At 47.0% G+C, this 26,591-nt stretch overlaps 1 protein-coding gene across 2 annotated transcripts in view; it reads right to left on the bottom strand.

Moving 5' to 3' along the window:
* The window catches only part of LOC146026370 (dimethylaniline monooxygenase [N-oxide-forming] 2-like), a 48,129-nt gene extending 36,526 nt beyond the window's left edge, over positions 1-11,603 (bottom strand). The window contains exons 1-3 of one of the 2 annotated variants that reach the window (XM_083156986.1): positions 11,472-11,603; positions 7,859-7,996; positions 5,038-5,226 (exon numbers count right to left, since the gene is read on the bottom strand). In XM_083156986.1, the coding sequence (XP_083013112.1) occupies positions 5,038-5,226; positions 7,859-7,984 (315 nt within the window). In that variant the 5' untranslated portion in view covers positions 7,985-7,996; positions 11,472-11,603. Of the gene's footprint in view, positions 1-5,037; positions 5,227-7,858; positions 7,997-11,244; positions 11,283-11,471 lie in introns of those variants that run through there. The other variant, XM_083156987.1, reaches the window with a different exon arrangement.
* Positions 11,604-26,591: the final 14,988 nt, after the last annotated feature.

The raw sequence follows: 26,591 nt of genomic DNA, 5'->3' as shown, positions 1-26,591 counted from the left end.
AGCAAGGTTCAGGAAAATAACCAGTTCCAGCCCAGCGCAGCCTATCCAGTTTCAGCCCAAGTCGATTCTACAGCCTATTCCCAGTCTGAAGAATCCCATTTTGGTCCCAAAGCAGCATATCCTGTTCTGGTTTCAGTCCAGCGCTAGTAATTCAGCCTCTCTTTGTTCCAGTGCAGCCATAGGTGTGCGCAGTCCATTTTCTTGAAGGGTACACCATTGGAGGGGCGTGTCCATCACAGCCTACTGGGCATGTCCATCAATGCCTCTTGGGCATCAATGCAAACTAAACAGAAGGTGATTTATTTTTGTATTAAGAATCATTCCCCCCCATACATACTAGAAACAGGGACAGTGCGCATCGAAGGTGCGCTGAAAAATGTACACTGTAATGCACCTTACACATAATGCCACACACTGTAATGCTCATTACACACAATGCCACGCACAGTAATGCCCATCTCACATAATGCCACGCACAGTAATGCTCATTCCAACATAATGCCAATTGCACATAGTCAGGACTTGACAAATTTTTGTGAAAACAGTAACAATAGGGACAGTGCGTGCCTAATGTGCGCGCCAAAATTTTATACCATAATGCCTCTTTCTTGTCACACAGCCATTACATAGTATATTACATGCCATAATGCCTATTACATGTTATGCCACACATCATAATGCCCATTACACGTGGCTTCTCATACTGTGACGCCCATTACATGTTGCACCTTCACACTGTGATGCCCATTACACATTGTGCCTTACACTGTGATGCCCCTTACACATTACGCCTCAGACTGTGATGCCCATTACGCCTCACACCATGATGCCCATTACACATTATGCCTCACACAATAATGCCAATTACACATTATGCCACACACCGTAATGCCCATTACATATTATAGAACATGCCGTAATGCCATATTACATATTATGCCACACAACTTTGGCTTACCTACAGTACATGCTCGTTGCAGTGACGTGCGGTGAGGTTAGTGGTTGGTGAGGCACTGGCTTGGTGGAGCCAGTGCCGATGGGCTCTGTGGGGAGCTTTGGGACCGGGTTGCTTCTGTGCTGACAGGTAGGTGCAGGAGCTGCCGCCTGCATAAGCAGCAGAGACCGGCAGAGCAGCTCCTTCCTGTCAATGCAGAAGCAACCCGGACCAGCGCTCGCCACAGACCCCGTTGTCGCTGGCTCCACCAAGCCACCATGGGGTCTGCCCACATAACTCTTTCACTTAAAAAAACCATGTGGCCAAATGTACAAGCCTCTGAGTTCAGTGGCTGTTCAGGGTGCCGGCTGAACTCTGAGTTTTTTGTAACAGGGCAATCATTTACAATGCATAGTTTTGTCTTGTAGATGTCTGCCTCTTTAAAAGAACCTCTGAGTTAAGGCAGCATCCCGCACAGCCACTGTACTCAGAGGCTAATACATTTGGCCTTAATACTTCATTCATTTAAAAACACACTTACAGTATTTTACACAAACACACAGATACACATCTATGTCACTTTACACAACACACACACCTCTGTCACTTTACACAACACACACACCTCTGTCACTTTACACAAACACACCTCACTTAAAAAAACACAGCCCCCACCCTCCACAAACACCATACACACCACATCGTTTAGCACAAGCACTTATTACCTGCGCAACAACACACTGGCAGCAGTGACCGGAGGGTCCAAGGACAGGCACCCGGAAACAGAACCCCCCGGGCAGGAAAGAGCAGCACGCAGGTACCCAGTGGCCGGGAGACAGCGGGAGACAGCTCCGACGACGATGGCGGCAATACAACTCAGCAGACGAGCCGTGCAGCGGCGCCCCATGCGGTTGAAGTCAATGGGATACACTGCGCTCACCCTTGATTATGTTTAAGCGCTGCTCACCCTCCAGGGACTCCCCTTTCCCCTATTATTATCAAATTAATAAAGCAAGTTTGTGGTTAAAGCGCTGCCTTTGTCTGTCCCTGTCTTTAACTACATGCTCTTATATACATGCAAATATGAATGGCAGTAGCACTAGTTAGTTCACAGGTATGCAAATGGATGAGTGGTAGGTACAGTAATAAGTATGTAAAAAAGCCAAACTGAAGGTACAACTCGTTTTTATTCTAAAATTGGTGCAGGTATTTGCTCAAGGTTTTGTGCGGGCAGGGAGGATTAAAAAAGTCTGATGGTTTCAATAGGGCGCCCTGGTGGGAGGTGGGGTAGATAGATTAGTGACAAGGTGTTACAGGTGGCTGGCGTCCTGTCCGCTTGTAGTGCACCCTGCACTAGGAGTACCTTGCCCAACAGATTGTATAATGGTGTTTACTGACAGAACATCAAGCGCTGGTTAGGTTTGCCTCATACCTCTTCCAAGCAGAAACAGTAGTCCAGGCCATCACCTACCTGACATCTCTCTTGTGCCTCCCTTTCTGCTTGGAGGAACGCAAGGTGTACAGGAAGGATGGGGCACCTCGGTAGGTGCATAAGGTCACCAGCACGCCAGCTGATGCCCGCTGGGGGAGGGGACGTCTGCTCAGGATCTCCCGACAACACTTCTCTGTCTTGGAGGATAGGGCTTCACTAGGACATCACCTACCTGACATCTTCCTTGTGCCTCCCCTTCACAAGCCTGCGAAGGGGCAGCACTGTTTATCGGTCCCTCACCGATGCTTCCATCCCCCGGTGCGTCCCCCTTCCTGGCCGAGACCCGCGTGCACCGCTGGGCTAGTCGGCTTGATCGTCCAGCATTACACAAACAGTACTCTGTGCGGTACCTGCGTGCTGCCCGGGGGGGGGTGTCCATTCTGCCTTCTGCCCGGCGTTCTGTGTGGTACCTGCGTGCTGCCCGGGGGGGTGTCCATTCTGCCTTCTGCCCGGCGTTCTGTGCGGTACCTTTGTGCGGTACCTGTGTGCTGCCCGGGGGGTGTCCATTCTGCCTTCTGCCCGGCGTTCTGTTTCCGGCTCTGTGCTATACGCGGCACCTATAGAAGAGCCACGGTGACAGTCAGGGACGTGCATTCTGCCTATATGAAAGCACGCCCCTGTCACTGAGGCAGCGCGACTGTGCCCAATCACATCTGCCTCAGTGACAGGGGTGTGCTTTCATATAGGCAGAATGCACGTCCCTGTCACCGAGGCACTGCTATAGGTGCCGCCTATACACCTTTTTTTAGTGGGCTTTTACAGCCCAGTGCTCAGCCCTGCCCCCTGCCCGCCCCCTGTTTCTGTTACTGCACTGTAGACAGTAAGAGGCACCGCACTTAATGCCTCCTAAATTAATTTTAAAAAAGGTAAAATGATTATAATAATACAAAACATATACTTATGACACATAATATGTGTCACAAGTATTTTCTTTGTATTTTTTAATGATATTAATCATTAATGACAGGGGAGGCTCTGCCTCTCCTGCCTCCCCTGACTGCACGTCCCTGGCTCGTTGCTAGGAGTTACATGCTTGATGCCAGGGGTTACATGCAGGTTGCCAGGAGTTACATCTTGTTGCTTGGGGGCTACATGCTCCTTGCAAGGGGTTTCATGCTCGTTGCCATGGGTGGAAAGTGTGTGTGTGTGTGTGTGTGTGGGGGGGGGGGGGGGGTTATGAAATGCTCATTGCAGGAGGAGAGGGTGAAATGCTCAAATGAGTCAAAATAATCTTCCTGGCAACTCTTTTTTACTAAGCGATATTATAGGGAGATTTGTCTAACCTTGACAGAGAGCTTTACTAACCTTCTAAACAATTTTGACTATGTAGTCAAAATGGCTTAGAAGGATCGCTCCATGTTTACACCCCTTAAATCAAGCAAGCCAAACCGAGTTCATGACACAGCTGATTGTCTGGTACATTATCCCCATTTCACTTTATTTCTCTTCAAGGTTTAGTACATAGACCCCCCCCAGTCTGTAAAATAACAATTAGGAGCTGATTGGTGGGTACTTTATCCCCATCCACTTTCTCTCTCTAGGGCTTAGTAATTAAACCCCAAAGTACCAACCAATTAGCTTCTGTCATGAAGCCTTAAACATGAAGCCTGAAACATGACAGTTAGGAGCTGATTAGCTAAACTGTATCTTTCTCTAATTAAGCACTCTCCAAGGCTTAGTACATCTTTCCCATTGTAACACCTCACTACAGTCTCCCACCTGTGCAAGGCTGCAAATAGCTTGTGAAAATGTTGCATTTGCAACTCACTCATTACCGAATGATTTTTCCAGTGTCTGCAGTTTGTACGTATCCCACGACCAACTCGGCCAGTGCGATAGAAACAGGCTGATCGTGCTCAAAGCTGATGTCACAAATGCTGGCTTCCTGTCAATCAACTTGTGAATGACTTGCAATTAAATAAGATGCTGGATTACATAGCAGGATGGCCTTAGGCATGCACGTTACAATTCGTACACATGCACAGTCAATTGATATTCGGTCACGCTGTGAATTGGTAGCCCAGCGATAAGGTCTGAATAACCCCCATCCAGTGGCGGTTTTTCCATATGGGCTGCAGGGCTGCAGCCCCCAAAGGTAAAATCTGCCACTGTAGTGAAGCCAAATGCAGTCTGTTAGACTCCACTGGCTTTACTGTGACTGGCACTGACTTCCTATTGGAAGTCTGACCTGCCAGTCACCCAAGGCACTCCCATTGGGAGGTGTTCCATCCCTTTGGGATGCCTCTATGGGCTGCTTCATGGCAGCCCATAAAATCCAGGGTTTGCACATGCGCAGTACCTACGGCAGTACTGTCCATGTGCTGGTCCCTATATTGTACAGGCTCCGGGACTGTGATTTTACTTCTAGGGCTGTTGCCGAAACAGTCCATAGAAGCTGGCTACATGCACAGTACAGAGGTTGGTACTGGTCATGCGCCAGTCCCTTTGCCTATCATCATTGTACAAGCACTGGGAACAATGCAGCGGTGACCAGGAGGAGCAGCGGTGGGAGCCACCACTGCCCCTATTATCCCTATCTGGATATAATAGATTATGGAGAAGCATAAAGCAGATTATTATGAGCGTGTTCTGTCATCAATTATTTATTTACCTTGAACTGGATGTATTTCAGCAGACCAAATCTCTCTGCAAATCTCCGGTAGTAATCCAACATTTTAGAGTTGTGAAGAAAGTTGGGGAAGTTCTCGGGGAATGGGAAATCGCTATAACACATCATTTCCTTACTGGTGTTGGTGACCACAGATGCATAGATGCTGGCTCTGCCATTCTCTACCTCTGGCTGAAGGCAAGTTTGAAATATGGTTAGAAGGAGTGATATCGCGGAAATGAAATTACTACATACACTTGTGTTAGAGTCTACTATAATAAAAGGGCTATGGAAGGATGACAGACATGATCTAGAACTATACAATATGAAAACTGCTTCATTACTAGATTCTTTGAATGCTGACACTGATTCTGCAGAGTAAACCACCACATGGTAGAATGCCTATTGTCCAGATTTGTTTTCTTTTCGCACCTATAAATTTGCTCCTGATCACACTGATGATTTCATTTCAGCAGCCATGAGGGTTATTCAGTAAGGATCTCAAAAGCAAAGTCTTTCTCTAATGGGTAACTATGGGCCGGATTCGCGTTGACTCGCTAGGTAGCGTAATATCGCTGCTTTTCAAGCCATCTAATACTGTTTATTGCCACTCGCCGGGCAAGCGAATGCCCACATTCCCACCACATTGCAAGTGGATGTTTAGCATAAACACCCATTCCCACGGGAGCGTGCAAGGGTGAAATCATTCGATGGTCACCGACCATCAGTTTTGATTGACCTATATTTGTGGCGTCTGGCTCCGAGAATGGGGCGGACACTGACGTCATGCGACGTCAGCCTCCTGCCTCCAGCGTTACATTTGCCACACCTGCAGGGAAATTGGCCCATAAGAGAAATGTTTTGCAGTTGAGACCCTTAAAGAATAAACCACCCATGCCCCTCACATAAACACATCCTGTGCTAATACACAGCTGGTGCCTGTGCCGATGACCGCCACTGACTGCTAGCCATCTAGGGATCCCACTGTAACTTTGTTGTATTGCCAATCCCTTCTGCTGACTCTTCAGCTGATTGTTCTTCCAGGGGTATCGTCAGGGCTGCAATGAGGATTTCAATCACTCAGGGCAAGGCAGTAATTTGTGTCCCCCCCGGCATGCACATGTGGGCATCACATCCAATACCTGGGGCATGCAACCTCCTACCCCTCCCCCTCTCTAGTTGTGGTACTAAACGAGTGTTTTGTGACTGTTGGGACCAATGTGTTTTTTTTTCCTACTGCGGGGACAGAGCCAGCTCTAGCCTAAATGACATCCTAGGCAAGATTTTGGCTGGTGCCCCCTAGCACCGCCACTAGTTCTGCCTCTGAAATAGCTCCCCTTTCCCAGCACCATCAACCCTCATCATAGCAGTCATCATTTTGGTGCCCATGTCCACAATATTTTAAATAGAAACAGTGCGCAGCCCAAACAGGGGTATGTTCTTGCTGGGAAGGAGCATGGCCACACAATAGTTCCCCCAATTCAAATTATGCCACACAGTAGTGCAACTTTATTTACATTATATCATGCAATAGTGTCCCTTATTCACGTTACATCACACAGTAGTACCACTTTACCTTAATTATATTACTCCTCACATTATTCACATTATAGCCTTATAAAAAAAATCCTGAGAAAATATTGTATTTTAAGCACCTCCATGGTCACACTGCAACCCAGCACAAAGCAGTGTGTGCTGGGCAGAGGAGAAGAGCTGCTGCTGTCACTTAAGGGAAGGGGGCCCGGGGCCCCCACTGGGCCCTTCCATCAGACTTTGGCCTGGGTAATTTGTACTCCTGATAAGACCACACAGTAATGACCCTTACACATGACACACATATTAATGTCCTTATAACCATAATGCCCCTTACACATTACCCCAACCTTTATTAATGCCCTTCATACACATAATGACACACATAATGCCCCTTACACATATGTTGCACATTATTAATGCCCTTCTACACGACACACAAAATGCCTTTTAAACATATGTCGCACATTATTAATGCATTTATACATGACACACATAATGCCCCTTACACATATGCCGAGCACTATTGCACAACCAACCCACCTGCAGTCAGCACTCGCACAGCCGCTAACACTGTGACCTCTGCTTGGATACAGATGTTTCCTCATACATCTTGCCTCAATAGGCCATGCAGCTCCTGGCCAGTTCTGCTAACGTTGGGTGCCTTTTTTGCTGAAAATTCATCTTATTTGCATTGTTATTACCAGCACACACAAGGAGCTTCCAATGATTAAAATGCTATGCGGCATGCCTATATTCTGTGAGCGACTGTGGCTGTACCTGCATACTATGTTACAGTGATTTCCATGAATACACTACTTCATATGCAGGTAAAGCCTCACTCACACACAGAATATAGACATGCTGCATATCATTTTAATCAGCAGAAGCTGCTAATGCCCCTAGGCATTCCATATGCCCTAGGCAATTGCCTAGTTTGCCTATGGCTATGGCCGGCTCTGTGTGGGGACCAGTGTGATTTTTGCTGTTACTGTGGGCATCAATACTGTTACTGTATATGTGTTTTTTTATTTTTAAGTTCCCTCCACATTGCAGGACATACTTGGTCCTGGAAACATTCTAAGTCATTGGTAATGGGGGAGTTTTCCATAGACTGCACATACTCCAGGTAACAAAGTTATACACTACACCTCTATATACTACTGCTGGTCAATGTATCACTATTGATGCACATTGTAAGATTTCACAGTACTGTAACTTTAAGACTACTGCATGAAAACAGTGTACTTTTTGGGGAGAAATGGTAAAATACGGTACAATAGATACTTACTGTAAACCTCCAGAGGCCACCAATGTCTTCACTCATTTCAAAGCAAGTTGGCTCCAATCCTTCATCTAAGCAGCACTTGATGGATATCAGACCACTGTTCCCTGCTCCGATCACTGCGACCTTCATGATGACCTATATCTGTACGAATGGATGTTTTTAGGTCATTGTTTATACTGTATGTGCTATATGCAAAACCATTAATGTTCTTTAATGTATGAGGAAAAGCTATCTTTTTTCTACAGAATGTGGTCAATAGTCAAGTCAATAATATGTGCTAAACTATTTTTAAATGTGTATAAAGCAATACTTTAAATCTTAATTTAGATAATAGAATTTTACAATTAACAATGAGTGTGTTTTGGCTAATAAGCAGTACAGAAGTGATGGCAGCATAGGTTACTGAATCAACTTCAGAACAGCTAAACCTTGCTCTCCCAGGTTGAGTATCCCTTATCCAAAAGGCACCTCCTAATGACACTTCCACACAATTCCAGCACCTCCTTTAGACCAGCAGCAGCAGTGAATATGTGGTTGGCTGCTGAACTGACCAGTGCTGCTGTGGCCACATATTGTAGTGTAATGTGTAATGGGCATTACAGTGTGTGGCATAATGTGTAATCAGCATTACGGTGTGAGGTGTCATGATTACTGGGCATCACAGTGTGAGGCGAAATGTGTAATGGGCATCTTGGTGTGAGGCACAACATGTATTGGGCATTACAGTGTTTGGTATAACGTGTAATGGGGATTACAGTGCGTGGCATAACGTATAATGGGTATGTGACGTGTAATAGGCATTATGGTGTAAGTTTTTGGTGCACACTGTACCTATTGTCCATGTTTTACAAAAATTTTCCAGCCCTTTCATAATGTGTAATGGCCATTATAGTGTGAATTTTTACAGTGCGCCATCGGCGCATAATGTCTGAGCTTCTAGTGTGTGTGAGGGGGAATGATTAATTCTGAAGTGCGTATTCATAAATACTGTAAGTCACCTACTATTTAGTTTGCATTGATGCCCAAATGGACACACCCTGTAGCCGGTTATAGACATGCCCCTCCAATGATGCACTTAGGCACAATATTTTTGTCCGCCCCCTGGACCTGGAGGGAGGTAGGCAGGACCCAGAGGCTCAGCTCAGCTGTCCACGCCCCTGCATGCCCATTTTATAGACAGCAGCCAATAGGCTGTGTGTGTGTTCCAATGGGAGTCGGCGGCAGTGGCTCAGTTTAAGCCTACCACTGCAATACTGACTCTTCCACACCCCCTCTACACTACTGAAACCCCCATACCCACCACTATATTGCTGACCCCTCTATACCCACCACTCCATTATTGACCCCTCTATGCCCTCCACTACATTACTGACCTGTCTATACCTACATTACTCCTGCGAGGGAGGGTTAGGGGGGAGGGTTAGTGCACCTATGGAGCCCCAGATAGGATTCTCCATATCGGGATGTCGTGGCCAGTCTTTTGACTGCCGGCACCCTGAACGCTGCATGACTAAGCCCTGCTGACACTGACATCTCTCTCACACACACACTGAAAGCTGACAGACTACTGTACATACTATATATGCAGACATCCACACCTCCCACATTACACTGACAACCCCTTCTAACACACAACAACCAAACTAACCAGATCACCAACCCCCCTCCCCCCTTCCTTCTCACACACACCTCTCCCTAACACACTGACAGCACACACAACTGTCACAGCCTCAATAATCACCATGAGCTCACCATGATATCAGTGGAATGAATCACATTCCTTGACAGAGGATCCACACACAGCTCTTGCACAGCACAGATATTCTCCCTGAGTCCCCTCTTCACTCAACCAGGCTGCAGCACATGTGATTGGAAGCTATGCCCCCCACGCCACCCGGTGGCACCCAGTCTCAATGGTGAAGTCTGCTACAAATGAACTTATGGCTAGCGGCACCAGGAAGTGCCCGCTAGCTTTGCAGCAGCGATTTCAGGCAACCAGTGTGAGGAAGGCAAGGGGAGGAGGCGCTGCTGCTGCTGGGCATGCACAGCAACCCTCCTTGGGGAACGGCCATACTTATTAGGGGCAGCCAGTAGCCCCATTTCCCCCACAGTACATGACCAGCAGTGCTGCTCCTGGTCCGGGTGCTACCGCTGGCGGCACTTATCATCGGATGCCTTGCGGACCACCAAGTGCTAGCTTAGCCTGGCTGCCGCCCATAATATCTGCCGCCCCTAGGCCCGTGCCTCACGGGCCTAGGGGCAAATCCGGCCCTGGTGCACCCCCTAAGAAAATGGGCTATGCACGCCTATGATTGTGCATGAAACAAGGTTTTAAAATATGAAACAAAGTTCGTACAATCTCAGACACTGAATTTGCCAAGCAATCATTTTCTTGCACATATTTAGTGCCAGTTACATATAATTTTCCCAGTAGTTACAGCAGTAGTTACAGGTGTCTACAGTAGTGCCAGTTTCAAAGAAGAAGTATATTTTAGAGACTGGGGGTGAGATTTAATAGGATGAGATATTCAGAAAGTGAGAGATTTTGGAAGAAATCTCCAGTCTTTTTAAAGTGGCAATCATTTACACTGCAAAATCAAACTGGTTTTGCAGTGTAAATGATTGCCGCTTTAAAAAAAACTGCAGATTTCTTCCAAAATCTCTCACTTTATGAATATCTCATCCTATTAAATCTCACCCTGGTTTACTGATATTTGGATAATGGATACTCAACTTGTATATGATTAATTACACTGCAGCAGTACAGATCTATTTATTGTGTCCATAGTACAGTATCTGCCTCATTTGTGTTTTGAAAAGTTTTTTAATGATGGGTAAATGAAGAAAACATAAGACTGTTGGCCAGATGCATTAAGCTTCAAAAGTGGCAAAATGGAGAGTGATAAATAACAAACCATAACAAACCAATCAGCTCCTACCTGACATTTTTCAAACACAGTCTGTGACATTGCAGGTAGGAGCTGATTGGATGGCTGTTTATCACTCTTCATTTTATCACTTTTGAAGCTTAGTGCATCTGGCCCAAAGTGAGTAACATAACATGATCTAGCATGTAGAGACAACAATCAACAATATACTGTATCTGATTATCATAGTATAATAGATGAGATATGGCATATCTTAATTATTGGTTATAATGAAACAAAACACACCTAATTTACATCTTTCAGAAATAAAACATCAGGAACACAGTGTCCACAAGGGATCATCTGAGGTTAGTACTTCTAGGTTATACCAAGACATAGGAGGACATTTCCTAAGATAGGAGTTCTATTTTAGAAGGGATGTTGCTATGGGCAACCATTCAGATACTATTTATTATCTTTTAGAAGGTGCTAAATAAATAAGAAGATTCTGAATGACCTTACACCATACTTGCCTACCTAACCATCTCCATGTGGGAGAAAATGCTCTGTTCCCTGGTAATGTATGATTACCACCTAGCTCCCCACAGGTGATGGCAATCATACATTACCAGGGAAGTCCAGAAACAGATCATTTTCTTCCTCATGGGGAAGGTCAGGTAGGCAAGTATGCCTACACTTTACTCTTGTAATCAAAGCTGTGACTAGCTGCATATCCCTTTGAAACTCACCTGCCAAATGATTTTTTCAGTCTGTGTGTAACCCAGGACTTACTCTTATGGTACGATAGAAACATGCTGATCAGGGCTGGAGCTGATGTCACAGACCCTCCCTGAAAACACTTGGGCATGCCTGCGTTTTCCCTGACACTCCTGGAAAATTGCCAGTTGGAAATGCCTTGCCAACAAATAAAGGTGCATTGTATTGCTAGATGGCCTCATGCATGCCCGGTATAATCCGTATGCGAAATCACAGCCCAGTGATCAGGTCTGAATAACCCCCATTATTTGGTTTAGAATCTTGTTCTGCAAATGTCAATCATCTTGTTCATTAGCAGATTCACTGGCATTGAGCACAAGGAAAGTGTATTAGTGTATTCTAGCTGAATGGCATGAAAGAGGATAGAACTTGGAACAATATACTATGTTGTTGCAGAAAATATTAGCTTAGCGGTTTTCTCCTTTGTGTTAGTTAACTAGCCAAAATCAGCCACAGACTTAACACTAGCATCTAATTATAAACATTTAACTATAGGGTCCTATCCTAGGCCCTTATTCTGGTTGGTGCGGCCAGAGCCGCACACGGTGCTCTGGCCGCACAAACCAATCCCCGCCCACGAGACGGATCGCCACGGCCGTCCGTACACGGACGGCTGGCGATCCGCATAAAAATGGTGGGGCGTACGCCTCCACCATGGTGGGAGCTGCCCCCTGCATTCGATGGTCGTCGACCATCGAAGGCAGGGCCGCACGCCACAGCAGCTCCCGCAAGCTGAGACCACACGGACAATCGTCCGTGTGTTAGCTTGTATGGGGGCTGAGAGCTGACATCCGGCGACGTCAGCTTTCCGCCCCCATCAGTGGCGTCATACCCTCATTAGCATGCATACGCCCCGCGTTTGCATGGGAACGCCCATGAAACGCGGGGCGTATACATAGGGAAATGAGGGTATGAAGCCCCTCACGCCCCTATACGCCCCCTTTGCGGCGGACGAAATACGTCTGCGGCGAATGGGGCTGCACATGCGCAGATTGACCTCTGCGCATGTGCAGACTAAAAACATCGGCGGTACGGCCGCACGCGGGCCGTACCGCACGATGCAGAATAAGGGCCCTAGTGATGTCATTGCCATGATCACACTTACTTTGTGTAAAGTAGCTGTCCGCTCACTTTCCTGCTGATGTCTACCAGGAAGAAATCACTTGTGTCTTCATTAGGCTTGCACTCTTCTGGTTATTAGACGTTTTATAATGCTTCTCCTCACTGAAGGCTCCTGGGGCGTTTTTGCATATGGAACTCATTTACTACTCAGTGTCTTCTGAGAATTACAGTCCCACTAATTAATATGATTATTTGTTAACTACTACATGTATTGTATATATTGGTACGGTACATAGTAATTAATAAGCTCACAGTGGGCTGCCTTTCCTTTATATAAGTATGCAAATATAAATTATCTGCAGTGATGTCCCTCCAATGTCAGAACTGAAGTTATGTGAAACATTGGTCATGTTAAAGTTGGCCATACATTAGAACGATCTGCTTACGACCGCAAGCCATCCCGACTGATCATACATGCAGCAACCTCTCGGCCCACGGGACCAAACATCCCACCAATATACTGTACCTCACAATGTGCACATGATCGATTGCATGATCCGTCAAAACGGTGCATTCCGCATACCTCCCAACTGTCCTGCTTTTCGTGTGACGGCCCCTTTTTTTGGGATGTTCCCGCATCCCGCCCAGGGCCTGATAGTGAAAGTTAATGTAAACAGGGTTCCAGCTTAACTACAGTATATCTAAATATAAAGCAAAAGACTGTCCAGATGGATAGTAGAATAGAAAGATGTGGAGAACAGAATGTTGACAACAGAATATTGGGTACTTGTTTCCTAGAAGGGCGCCCACAATTTTGATCTTAGGCATCGCAAGGAAAAAAAATTGCGTCGGTCGCATCGCATGCGGCCAAAAAATCGCATGTGATGCGACCGACGCGATTATCCTGCGATTTTACATTGGGAACAATGTTAAATGGCCCAATTGACCCGATTTCACATAGGGAACAATGTTAAATGGCCCACAGACCCCAAATACCCACCCTGAAGTGTGAAATGGCCCGCACAATTGTTAACGCCACCCCACGATCAACGTCAACCCGAATTGTGGCGAGCGCAGCGAGCCAGCGAGGGGCCGCGGTACGCGTCCTCCGACCTTTTCATACCCCCACTATCCACGTCGGCATGGAGTTGAGAATAGAAAGTGTGGCGAGCGAGGGCGAGCCACCGAGCCCGAAGCGTGGCGAGCGGGCGCGGAACACGCTCCCGTAGCGTGGCGTCCCCTCGCGGGGCTCCCTGCGCTCGCCACGCTTCGGGCTCGTATTCCGTGTCTCCTCGCAGGGCTCGGTGGCTTACTGCGCTCGCCACACTTTCTATTCTCAACTCCACGCCAACATGGATAGTGGGGGTATGAAAAGGTCGGAGGACGCGTACCGCCGCCCCTCGCGGGCTCGCTGTGCTCGCCACGCTTTAGGTTGATGTTGATCGTGTGGTGGCGTTAACAATTAGGGGGGCCATTTCACACTTAAGGGTGGCTATTTGGGGTCTGTGGGCCATTTAACATTGTTCCCTATGTAAAATCGGGTCAATTAGGCCATTTAACATTGTTCCCTATGTAAAATCGGGTTAATTGGGCCATTTAACATTGTTCCCTATAAAATCGGTAATCGCGTCGGTCGCATCGCATGCGATCTTTTGCCCGCATGCGATGCGACCGATGTGATTTACATTTTACCATGCATTTCTATGTAAAATCGCAGCCATCGCATCGCATCGGTCGCATCGCATGCCATTATAATGCGATGCCCGCGATGGGCAAACAAGTACAGAATATTGTGTCAAAAGTTACTTGCCTTCAACAACTTAAACAATTTCTAGATAAGCTTGTGTGGCACCCCACTACAGTGGTGCCCCTAAGCTGCCCATGCGCCATAGCAGGGCTCAACAATTGTGGCTAATGCTGCTGATAGGACGCTATTCTTCTTGTCCAGTACTGAGGGGGTTAACCTGGCCAGCAAGCACTCCAGCTCCCTTTCACGTGCAAGGAGCGTGTCCGGCTCCTGATTGGCCGGGTAGAGAGCGAGGAGAAGGGGAGGTCAAAGGTGAAGGTGCATTGCAGAGCTGAGCAGCAAGAAGGAGGAAGCATGCTGAACAGGGAGAAATGGAGCGCGGCTAACCTGTGTTGTTGCAGAGCGGTGCACAGTGGGCGTCTGAAGAGGAGCAGCTTGCATCCGGAGACAACAGGGAGAAATTGCGGCCTCCATCGCGAAGTCCAGGCTGGTGATTGACGGCGGGAGGAGAGAGAAATGGGCCGTGCCGGAGTCGGCATCTGTAGCACACGCAGCAGGTACACTGGGTCCCAACTCCGTTAAGTAGCCTCAAGGCCTTCCAGCATACCCCATTAAGCCACCGACACCCCTGTTCCCTTCATCCAGCCCCAAAGCAGGACAGTGTGTTATACTCAGGAAGACAGGCCCCGGAGCAGGTCACTACGCCTCCCCTTTGTTAGGCAGAGACTGCCCTATAGCTGCCTCCGCATCAGCCATTCATTGAGGCAGGCCTTGCGCCCTCAGTCACAGCCACACAGACCCGGGGAAGCCAAAGGGGTTTCACATATCTGGCCAATGAGAGGCCAGTGAGGAGCCTCAGTGTGGTTAGAGAGTATCAGCAGGATACATGACCCCATCGCAAGGTTTATCATAGAGCAATACTTTTTTACAGTCTAGCGTATTCATTACAAGGAACTGCCCCAGGTAATGGTAGCTTGTTTGTCCCTTATCAGAGGTTGTTGTTCACTTCAAGTCTTTTAGAAGGCCACTGCATCACCCGCAGGGAGTCCCCCTAGGTAACGGGAACTTGCCTGTAGCCCTTTAGAAAGGGGACTGTTAATTCATTCTGGCCAGAATCATAGTAGTGTGCACACTGAGGCAGGGACCACCCTTCCCCTGAGGATTTATCTTCATGGAGCCTTTCTTTGAACTCAGTGACTGTGTATTGTAGCTGTGACTACAGTGTTAAGATACACTTGTGTAAGGTATAGAACCATCTGGCGAATATTCAGAGGTATTGCAACCTATTTACAGTAGCGTGGCTGAATGCTAGCCCCATTTTTCCTAATGTCATTTTTCTTTAATCACGTTCTTTGGTCATTTCTTATTGAGGTCTTTATGATATGTCATTACACATATAGAAGTGTGAATGTTATTTTTTTTTTGATAGGGAATCATAAATGAACAGTATTGATCTGCCCTTGTCTTTTTGAAGTGTTCATTGGCTGCTAAACTAGGACAGCAATGGTTAAATGTCTTTTTCTTTCATGTGATGTTTGCATAAAGTCTTTGAAGGTATTGCAGCAATTGCATAACATTTTTCATTAATAAATACTCATTACTGCTAACCGTGGTTGCCATCTTTTCTTGGTGGGTTTTCCCTGGGGTGTCCCATCTCTTGCCTCCAGTGTCTACCATCTACTAACAAGGGCCGTGAAGAGAGCTGCATTCCCTGCCGTTGCCATACTCAGGTACGTGGTGGTACCGACCGCACTCACAGGGGGCACCTGTCACACTTATCTATTCCTGGATATTACCAACTCTGTGCCATTCCATCAACTAATAAACTTGGTCTTACCAATAATGGCCAACCTTCTCTACCATGTTAGTGTGTCAGGCCCATAAGAACTTGTAAACATTAGAGACAATCTTGAGCACCTTAAAGCAAAAAAGTTAGAGCACTAAAATTCCTTTTTATGTTTCGGTTAGATGTACATATGCAGATGTGCATTGTGGTATGTGTGACATAAGAACAATGTTCTAAACATGTTTATATACATATATGTTAATGTTTATAGTCTAAACCAATGTGTTAAGAGAAAATACAGTATGTATGTGATGGACAGTGATGCAAGTAAGGGGGTTCTGAGTGGTATGGTGTACCTTTAAGAAATATGTTGCTTGTATGCCATACCACCCCGCATCCCCTGCTGCGCTTCTCCCAAATCAACGGCGGCTGCCACCGCTGAGAGGTCAAGGTGAGCGCAGAGCAGCACTACAGGCTTCCCCCACCTGTCCAATGCCTCCACCGCTGCCACTGAGAGACTAGAAGAGTGGAATACAGCGCCGCAGGCTTCCCTCACCGAGATTGGCTGCCTGGCCACGTGCTCCGATTGGCTCACAAATCGGTGCTATATTTGAAATGGCTGAGAGCCACTGGAGGGGTGAGGGAAGCCTGCGGCACTGTGCAGCCCGGGGTCAGGGCCCAGGAGTCACTGCCAGTGGGACCTGCACATGACAGTGCTGCTAGGTGGGGAGAGGGGCATGAGCTGGCATGGTTGGAGGGAGCCCCCTTAGGCAACAACCATGTAAACCCTTCCCATCCCCTGGGCAATGAGCATGTAATCACCCCATGGCAACAAGCATGGAACCCCCCATGGCAACAAGCATGTAATCCTCCCATGGCAACAAGCATGAAACCCCCTGTACCAACAAGCACAAAACTCCTGGCATCCTGCTGGCAACTAGCATGTAGGTAAGCGGCAGTTATGTGTCAAAATATATAATAGGCATTACGGTGTTTGACATAATGGGGGAAATTCACCAATATGAAAAACCTAGTTTTTCGTATTAGTATTTCCCCTACGACTGCATACGACTGTTTCAGTCGTATGCAAAGTCGTGTTCCGGAGGGGAATGTACAAAGCAGTCAGATACGACTGTTTTGTAACCCTCCGATGGTGTAATGATTCGTATTAGCTGGCCATATATTTCTGGCAGTCTCCACGGATCAGTCAGATCCGCGCAGGCTGCAAGGTGTAAAAAAAAATAGAAAAAAATAACCAGCGTGGGGTCCCCCCCCACAGCTGTAACCAGTACCAGGCTGAAGGAGCCGGGCCGGTAGGCGGCCAATAGCGGCATTCGGGGGCGGAGCCACACGATATACACAGAGTACCGTGCGGCTCAGCTGTTCGGTCTGGTTCGCGTTCTCGGTTTGTTTTTTTGCAAAGACCCCTTCCCTGGACTACGTCGCCCTGGGACAGGTGAGTATAGTTTCCTTCCACAGCTTCCACCATGGATTTCGTCGGACCCGGACACCGACAGCGACATGGACAGCGACAGTCGACATGGAGCAGAACGCCGACACAGGACCAGAAGACCAGGACATCAGGACCAGGGCTACCTACGGGATGAAGATAGGTAAGTATTAGTATGTAAGGGCTTTGGATGTATTAAAGTTTTATTTTAAGTGTGTGTCAGTGTGTTTTATTTTACTATTTTTAATACTGTGGAACTACAAGACCCAGCGGGCCCTTTAATGCCCCGCAGGCTGGGACTTGTGGTTCTCCAAGTCCCAGCTTGCGGGGGAGTCTTGCTGGGACTCATAGTTCACCAGTTTTAAACAATAGTTTATTCTTTTTTTTTACACCAAGATCAGCCCGGTGACCACAGCCCAGGGTCACCGGGGACAGCACCAGGCTTCAGCCTGGTCAGGTAAGTCCTGGAGGGGGGGGACCCCTTCATTGGGGGGGTCCCCACTCCCCCAGGGCCCCTGGCCAGGCTGACCGGTCAGGGGGTTAATGTTTTGGCTGCGGGACCTTATATCATAAGTGTCCCCCGGCTGTGACATTACCCTGCTGGCTGGTTTGGCCCGGGGTTGGTTCTTAAAATACGGGGGACCCCTAGTCATTTTGTCCCCAGTATTTTGGGAACCAGCCCCGGACCTGGAGCCTGGGGCTGGTTGTTAAAAATCGGGGAACCCCTATTTGTCGGGTTCCCTGATTTTTAATTACCGGCCCCGGCTCCTTCAGCCTGGTGCTGGTTACAGCTGTGGGGGGGACCCCACGCTGGTTTTTTTATTTATTTATTAAATTTTTCTATTTTTTTACACTAAAGCCTGCACGGATCTGACTGATCCGTGTAGGCTAAAGCCAAATACGACAGGAACATCAAGGTGTATTTTCCTGTCGTATTTTGGTGCCTGTTTTACACCAAGTAGCAGCCGTATTATCAGTAAGGCTGCTTAGTACATCAGGAACCACCATTCTTTTGAATGGTGATTTCTGTCGTATTCTATCGATGGTGTAGACATTCGTATTTGTAAATACAAATACGAATGTCCCATCATTAGGAATACGAATTGTTGTATTTTCGGGATTGTAAATCCTGAAAATACAAATGTGTAAAAAATAGGTGTATTTCTGCCTACGAATACACCTATTTTTTTACGAATCCTTTTTGGTAAATTTCCCCCAATATGTAATATGCATTATGGCATGTGGTATAATAAGTAATGGGTATTATTGTGTGGGGAATAATGTGAAGTGGGCATTACAGTGTGAATATGTAATGGGCAATACTGTGTGGGGCATAATGTGTAATGGGCATTACGGCATGTGGTATAATGTGTAAGATTCATTACGATGTGTGGCATAATGTGGCCATGCCCCTATTGACATGTAACTATCTAGTTTCATATGACCATGCCCTCTTATTACACATGTCCACACCCATTTTTAGTATGCATGCCTACGGAGCTCACTTATAGTACCACTAAGAAATCATTTCTATTTGTGCCACTGGTGACGGATCATTCCAATTTTATTTCATCCATTTCCGGAAAAAAATTCTGTTTATTGTCAATTGCATGATTATAGTAGATGAGAAATAGCATCAAGTCAGAAAAGGAATATAAGGTAACAAAAAGTCTAATGATCCCTGGGAAAGCTGATGAGGCTTCAGCGCGAGGATGAATGGGTTATGTGACCCATGCACTGCAAGTGAGGAGCCAGAACCCATTTCAGCAGGCGGGAAGGCTCAAAGGCAGGCTCAGGCAGTGAGACTTGGGTTTTCTCCACAGTCCACAGGTATTTTTCTATATGTTTTTATGTGGTAGGAGGGGGAAGGTGGTCTCTTTACATATGTAAGTTCATCCCAGTTGCTGTCTTTGATGGAGTTTTGTGAGGGGGCACGAAACTCCAACACAGGCAGCAACTGGGATAAACTTATATTTGTAGAGACCCCCTTCCTCCTCCCACCACATAAAATAGATTTGCGCCATTTGTGTGGCATAATGTAAATTTTGTGTAATTTGTTGTGGCATAGGGGGAAATTTACTAAAGGAAATTTGTAAAAAATAGGTGTATTTTTATCCAGAAATACACTTATTTTTGACATTTACTATCCCGAAAATACGGCAATTTGTATTCGTATTGATGTGCTATCAATACGAATACGAATTGCCGTATTTTCGGGATTGTAAATGTCAAAAATAAGTGTATTTCTGGATACAAATACACCTATTTTTTTTTACAAATTTCCTTTAGTAAATTTCCCCTATAATGTGAATTTTGTGTCATTTGGTGTAGCATAATGTGAATTTTGTGTCATTCCTTGTGGCTTAGTGTGAATTTTGCATCATTCCATGTGACATAATGTGAATTTTGTGTCATTCCATTTGACATAATATGAATTTTGCATCATTCTGTGTGGCATAATGTGAATTTTGGTCATTCTGTGTGGAATAATTTGAATTTTGGGTCATTCCATATGGCATAATGAGTAAGGGGCATATTGGGAGGGGAATATTTTTCACAGGAGGAGACACCGGTAGATCACTGGTAAGTGCAGAAAAAGTAGATCTGAGTAACAAAAGTCAAGCCAAACCTGACGGGTGCCAGACGGGGTCCCAACAGTCGGGATCCCCACTGTCAAAACGCAGACAGCCGGGTTCCCTGCGGCCACCTGCTATGTTCCTTATGTCCACGACCCCCATAGAGGGAGAATAGCGAGCCCCCAGCGAGCCCGCAAGGGGCTTAGTTGCACTCACCATGCTGTCTGGGTCTGGCCAGTCTGGATCCCGACGTCGGGCTAATGACTGTTGGGATCCCGACTGTTGGACCCCTTTACCACACCCAATCTGACAGGGCCGGACTGGGACCAGAAATCCTGGCATTTTGAGCCCACAGGTCCACCCATAGTAGACGGGACCCTTGGGCGGCGAAGCTGCGTGGCGAAAAGGGGGCATGTTCTCATGGAAAGGAGACATGGCATCAGAAAAAGGAGGCATTACACATTATGGAACACACCATAAAGCCCATTACAGAATATGTCACAATCTGAACCCCACAGGCTGCTTTTCCTGTATAATAACAGGACACAACAGGCTGCTCTCCCTGTATTATAATAATAACTGGACCCCAGAGGCTGATCCCCTATATAATAACAGCACACAGCAGGTTGCTCCCCCTGTATAATAATAATAATAATAATCATCATCACAGAACACAACAGGCTGGTTGGTTTGGTTAGAGTAAATGCTGTAGTAGGTGTGTAATGGGGGGTTGTTGATAGAGTCAGGCTGTTAGGGGGGTGTAGTGGCTACTAACCTGGCACTATGACTGCAGATACCTCCAATTCGGTCCTCCGGTTCCTGGGATCCCTCTCATGCAGCCTGTGCTGGTGGTGCCAGAAGATGCTGGGGACCCGCACATACTGGTGACAAGCTGCACATGCTATTCCTACAGCGAGTCCCCGCACACACTGCTGCCCGGCCTGCAGAAGAGATCGGAGGAGTACGGGAGCTGGGAGCTGTCACTCACACGCCCCACAAAGGTCCAGGGAGGAGCTGCGGCAGCTGCTGGTGGATGTAATCGGTATGCGGTCTGGATACCCATGGGAGGTGCGGACATGGTGTCACCTCCATTGAAGGCCACGCCCCCCCGCTAATGACGCCACTGCATCTGGCCCACAATGCCTCTCTGTAGCGGCCTCCTACACTAGAAATGTCCTCAGTGCAGGAGGCCGGTGGCCATGTTTTTGCAGACCAGCCAGAGACTGGTGGCCATTTCCAGATCACAAAATCGGCCCACCTGGCTATCGGATCTTCTGGCATTTGCCAGAAGAGCCAGATGGCCAGTCCGGCATGAAACCTGAGATAGACTGTTTCAGGATAAAGGATTACACAGGCTTGGTAATATACACCCAGACAGGACATGAGTTAGTCAGCATAAAACCAGCATTGAGTCTAGGGCAGCCTGGGTAATACTGTATAGGAAACAAGTCCCAATCAGGATGGCTAGGAATTGACAGGAGATTAACTGTAGCTGGACAATCCAAACACATAGAGGTAATGGCTTAATTATGTAGCAGCTGAGACTGGATAGCCCACCCATACAGGATTCAGGCTGCAGTTAAACAGATCCACCAAAGTACAGCCAGAAACAAAGTAATGGCCTAATTATGTGACAGGTGAAACTGCACACATACAGGAGTCAGACTTCAGTTACACAGACTGGCCAGAGGCTGCTTGTAACAACGTCAGTATATTTGGGGTAAAATAAAAATATGTTTTCATCGTGGCACAACAGATGATGTCAGATCTAAATTGTATGTTAGATCCCACCTGCTACCAGCCTTTTATGTCCCCTTATAAATTTTGGTTTTGGAGAGCATGAAACCTAACTAAATGTTTTCTCACCTTTTCTTGTGTGAAGTGTGATTACCTCTATATTGTTATAATATTTCCAGGTTTAATGAGCATTTGCACATATGCCCTAGGGGAATTATTTACTAAAATGGGAGTTCTATTAAAGATGGCATGTTGCCCATAGCAACCAATAAGAATCTATTTCTTATTTATTTAGCACCTAGAAGAAGATAATAGATAGAATCTGATTGGTTGGCTCCCATTTATTAAAATAAAAAGCCATGGTGCTTAATTCTTATGTTTCTTGGGTGCACTTGGTGTAAGGATATCCTTACGGAAATAAGTGTTCCCCTAAGATCACAAATAGACATTGTGGAAGAAGGAATGAAGCTGAAAAAAATTTCATCTACAGTGGAAAACATTCTGATAAGTTTGAAAAATATATTATTCAATAAGCCAGGCTTTCCTACCCTCCCGGAATTGCTGGGAGGCTCACGAAAATCGGGTCCCCCGCATACCCTCCAACATGACCCATTCCATTAGGTACAAAATACTCTGTTCCTGGACTTCCCTGCCAGTGGCAGTTACAGATGTGAGCCTGCAGCACAGTCCAATATTCAAAAAGGGGAGCCACACCAGCTGCCATCCCAAACATCACTGAGAGTTGATGTGACCCCCCCTCTTTGAATATTGGACTGTGCTGTAGGCTCACATCTGTAACTGTCACTGGCAGGGAAGTCCAGGAACAGAGCATTTTGTACCTAATGGGATGGGTCATGTTGGAGGGTATGCGGGGGACCCGATTTTCGTGAGCCTCCCAGCAATTCCGGGAGGGTAGGAAAGCCTGGCTTATTGAAACATCATTATTTCTTTTTTTCATTGAAGTTACTACACCAAAAGCACCCTATTGGAATTTGTTTGTACATGTCAACTACTTTAAGTACCAAAGAGAGAGAGAGAGAGAGAGAGAGAAAGAGAGAGAGAGAGAGAGAGAGAGAGAGAGAGAGAGAGAGAGAGAGAGAGAGAGAGAGATTGTATTTAGAAACAAAGGCACTCTCAGGTAATTTTAAAAGAAGACTTACAGTACCTGTACATGTTCCTGAAGATGTCATATTTAATTAGAGGTTCAGGAACTGAGTTCCTGCTAGTTCCTGCTGAAAAATGGCAGACCGACACCTAGCACAGACACATAGCACTATAGGGCCAATTCAGGATTGTTCATAGAGATCCGAATTCGGCCGAGCCTCGATTTCTTTGCATTTGCAAACCTTGACACCTAATGGGTTCGGTAAGTTACACACTCGCCAGGCGTTCATTGCGGGGAGGTAAGGCAGAGGGCGACAACAATGTTGGTGCAGGGGAATGCCCAGTGTTTTATGGGTGTCCCCATGAAAGCTGAAAACGCTGAGCAGACTGATGCCTGCACACGTCAGCACCCGCCCCCTCTTCAGCGGGTACCAACGGAAATAAAAGTGAGTCAGCAACCATTGAATGATTTCTCTCCCCTTCGGCTGCATGTGAGGGGATATGTTCTCATACACATCAACTCGCATGGTAGCGAGGGATTTCAGTGGCGGTGGGGCTCGCTAGGCAACAGCGTTAAGGGGCTCGCTAGGCAGCATTACCGCTGCCTAGCGAGCCAACCTGAATCCCCCCTATGTTTGATATACTAAAACATGTTAAAAGTGGCATGATTACTGTACAATATAATATCACAAAATCCATATGCAGATAATAATAATTGTGTATAATATTATAACTTGTGGGAGTAATATACTATAGATTCTCTAGTGGTACTTAGATACCTCTAAAAGACAAAAACAACCAGAACATTCTGTTACTTTTTGGCCAGTCATATGCCAAGAGCGGATCTGTGTTTGATCTTTTTCCTGTTTACCCACTGTGCATGCCAGCTACAGCATGGCATTTATGTCGACTTCTGTGACTGATCTGCGTGCCAGGGTTTACACATGTGCTCCTATGGTTCCAAGTCTCTTATCAGCTACTGACAATGATTAGCAGGACTTTTGCATCAGTGTAAAGTGTAGGTGATTTCATCTTCCAGATCCACTTTTGCTTCATTATTCAGCAAACTGGCATTCCGTTCTGTTCTGTTCTGTGTGGTTGGAGTTTAGTAAGATAGAAAGTTCAACAAAAAAAAAAAATCTGTGTCCATCTACAGAATAAGCAGATTAGTGTCTCTCTAACCCCCACCTCTGGAGCTGCCACTTATTCCATCTTTAGAGGGAAAGCGGTCATCTATTAGAATGAACTTAGGTCTACACTCATTAGGTCGACCTCACTAGGTCGACTGGCAGGAAGGTCGACCTGACTTTAGGTCGACATGGGCCAAGGTCGACATGACTTATGGTCGAATTTGCATAAAGGTCGACATGAGGAAGGTCGACTGGTCATAAGGTCGACATGGGGTTTTTCACTGTTTTTTGAGCTGACATGTGCCGACAGGCGGTATTTCATGCCCTACCATCCACTAGGGCGTGGAGGAGGTTATTAAAGCTGTGTCGAGTGAAGCGAGCCACCGTGCCCGAAGCATTGCGAGTGAAGCGAGCGATGCGAGGGTCCGATTCTCATTGCCAACTGTGTCCATGTCGACTGTGTCGACATTCGGATAAAAAAACAGTGAAAAACCCATGTCGACCTTATGACCAGTCGACCTTCCTCATGTCGACCTTTATGAAAATTCGACCTTAAGTCATGTCAACCTTAAATCGGGTCGACCTTCCTGCCAGTCGACCTAGTGGGGTCGACCTAATGACTGTAGACCTAAGTTCATTCTGATAGATGTACCGATTCCCTTTAGAGCTACATGTCAGATGGGACAATGCGATGAACGATGTGGTGCACATAGGGCCCGATTTAATAGTGATAGGTCCCCAGCGTATTAGCGCACGCGCAGGGCCACTGTACGAACACCACTGATGACTATTACAGTCGCCAAGGCGTTCGTACAGGTAGGGAAGGGGGATGGGCAGTGTACGTGAAGAAAATAAAAGTCAGTTATCTCCTCTTCGGCTACATGGGAGGGCATGTGTTAGTGTACATCCTCTCGCATGTTACTGCAGGAATTCAGTGGCGGAGGAGCGGTGTTAAGCTCAGGGCCGGATTTGTGCCTAGGCCCGTGAGGCACCGGCCTTAGGGCGGCACCAATTAAGGGCGGCAGACAGGCTGACATTCTGTTAAATAGCAGCATGGCAAAGCGGGTGGGCAGCGGTGAGTGACGAGCGCCGCCGCCGCAGACATGAATTATCATATGTCGCGGCAGCGCCGCTCGTCACCCGCCACTGCCCACCCACTCTGTCATGCACATTACATCACCGCTTAGTGGTTGGGTCCGACGGTCCCCCTGCGTGTCCAGAAATGGCTCAGGCTCACTGCTGCCGGCTCCTGCCCATTGGCTACTCTACACACACACAGTCTATTGGCTGCTGTGTATCCAGCAGCTGAGCGGCGCGCAGATCCCCCCTGCGCTCAGTTGTTAGTCACAGTGTGTGAGCCGGAGAGAGACTGACGGAGACACTGTGCTAATCACTGTACGAAAAAAGTGCCTCCCTCCCTCCGGGTCCTCCGTACAGTGAGCAGTCCAAAGTGCTTAAAAAAATATTAAGGTGGGCTACAGTTAAATTTTAATGAAATATATTAATAACAATGTATATACATATATGATTACATTAAAATAGGGTGGGGGGGGCACAAAAATGTTGTGCCTAGGGGCGGCCTGACCCCTAAATTCGCCCCTGGTTAAGCTGCTCGCTAAGCAGCGAACGACCCCTGCTCAGCAAGTGGTGTTCAATCACCCCCATTGTGTAGTGTGTACGCATGACTGCACACATGCAGTGCGTATGCTGGCATGATATATTGTTACTTTATATAGGGCTGTTGCAAGATCGCAGGATCCTTCAGGTGTGTACCCAGCATAAGTCTGAATACCTGAGACATAAATTCAATATAGTTCACATTACATTTGACAAATGATCTGTTTTATGTCTACAACCTTACATTAAACTTAATTGCCACTGAAAATCACCTTGCATAACCCATTTTTAACACTTTCACACCAAAACTTTGGATCACACTCGAGTTTTTAGGCTTGTCTCCAACCTGGGTGCAACCCGACATTTGTCCCCTTTTACACCGGCATCACCCAGGCAAAATGTACACCCCCCCTGGCGGAGGCAGGTCCTGAGCCGGCGTTTGGAGATGACATCATCTCCAAACACTGGGAAATCCGCCAGCCAGGACCCCACAGCGTCATTCACATGCTGGGGGAAAGCCCAGCACCCGGGAAAGCTGCTGGGCTGCCCCCAGCCTCCTTCCATGAGGTGAATGGAGGCCACACACAGCCTCCACTGCATAGTACAGCAGTTGAGGCTGTATGCGCCCCCAGCCCAACCTCCAGACTGACCACAAGACGCTGCGGCCGGGAGGTATGGGCTTCCTCATTGGTGAAAACGGGTCCTTGGTAGGATGACCCGGGGTACCCGTTTATAGTGCTCCTTAACCCAAGTCTCAATTCAGAATATTTCCCGGGTTGAATTACCAGGTAACAGGACCCCATTTACACCAAGCAGTGACCCGGATTGACTTGGCAACAACCCGGGTAATTGCTTTGGTGTAAAAGGGGTATTTGTTTCAGTT

The sequence above is a fragment of the Crinia signifera genome, chromosome 8 (genome assembly GCF_055691185.1).
Source record: "Crinia signifera chromosome 8, ASM5569118v1, whole genome shotgun sequence".
Lineage (NCBI taxonomy): Eukaryota > Metazoa > Chordata > Amphibia > Anura > Myobatrachidae > Crinia > Crinia signifera.
This window is presented reverse-complemented; position numbering and strand designations above follow the sequence as displayed.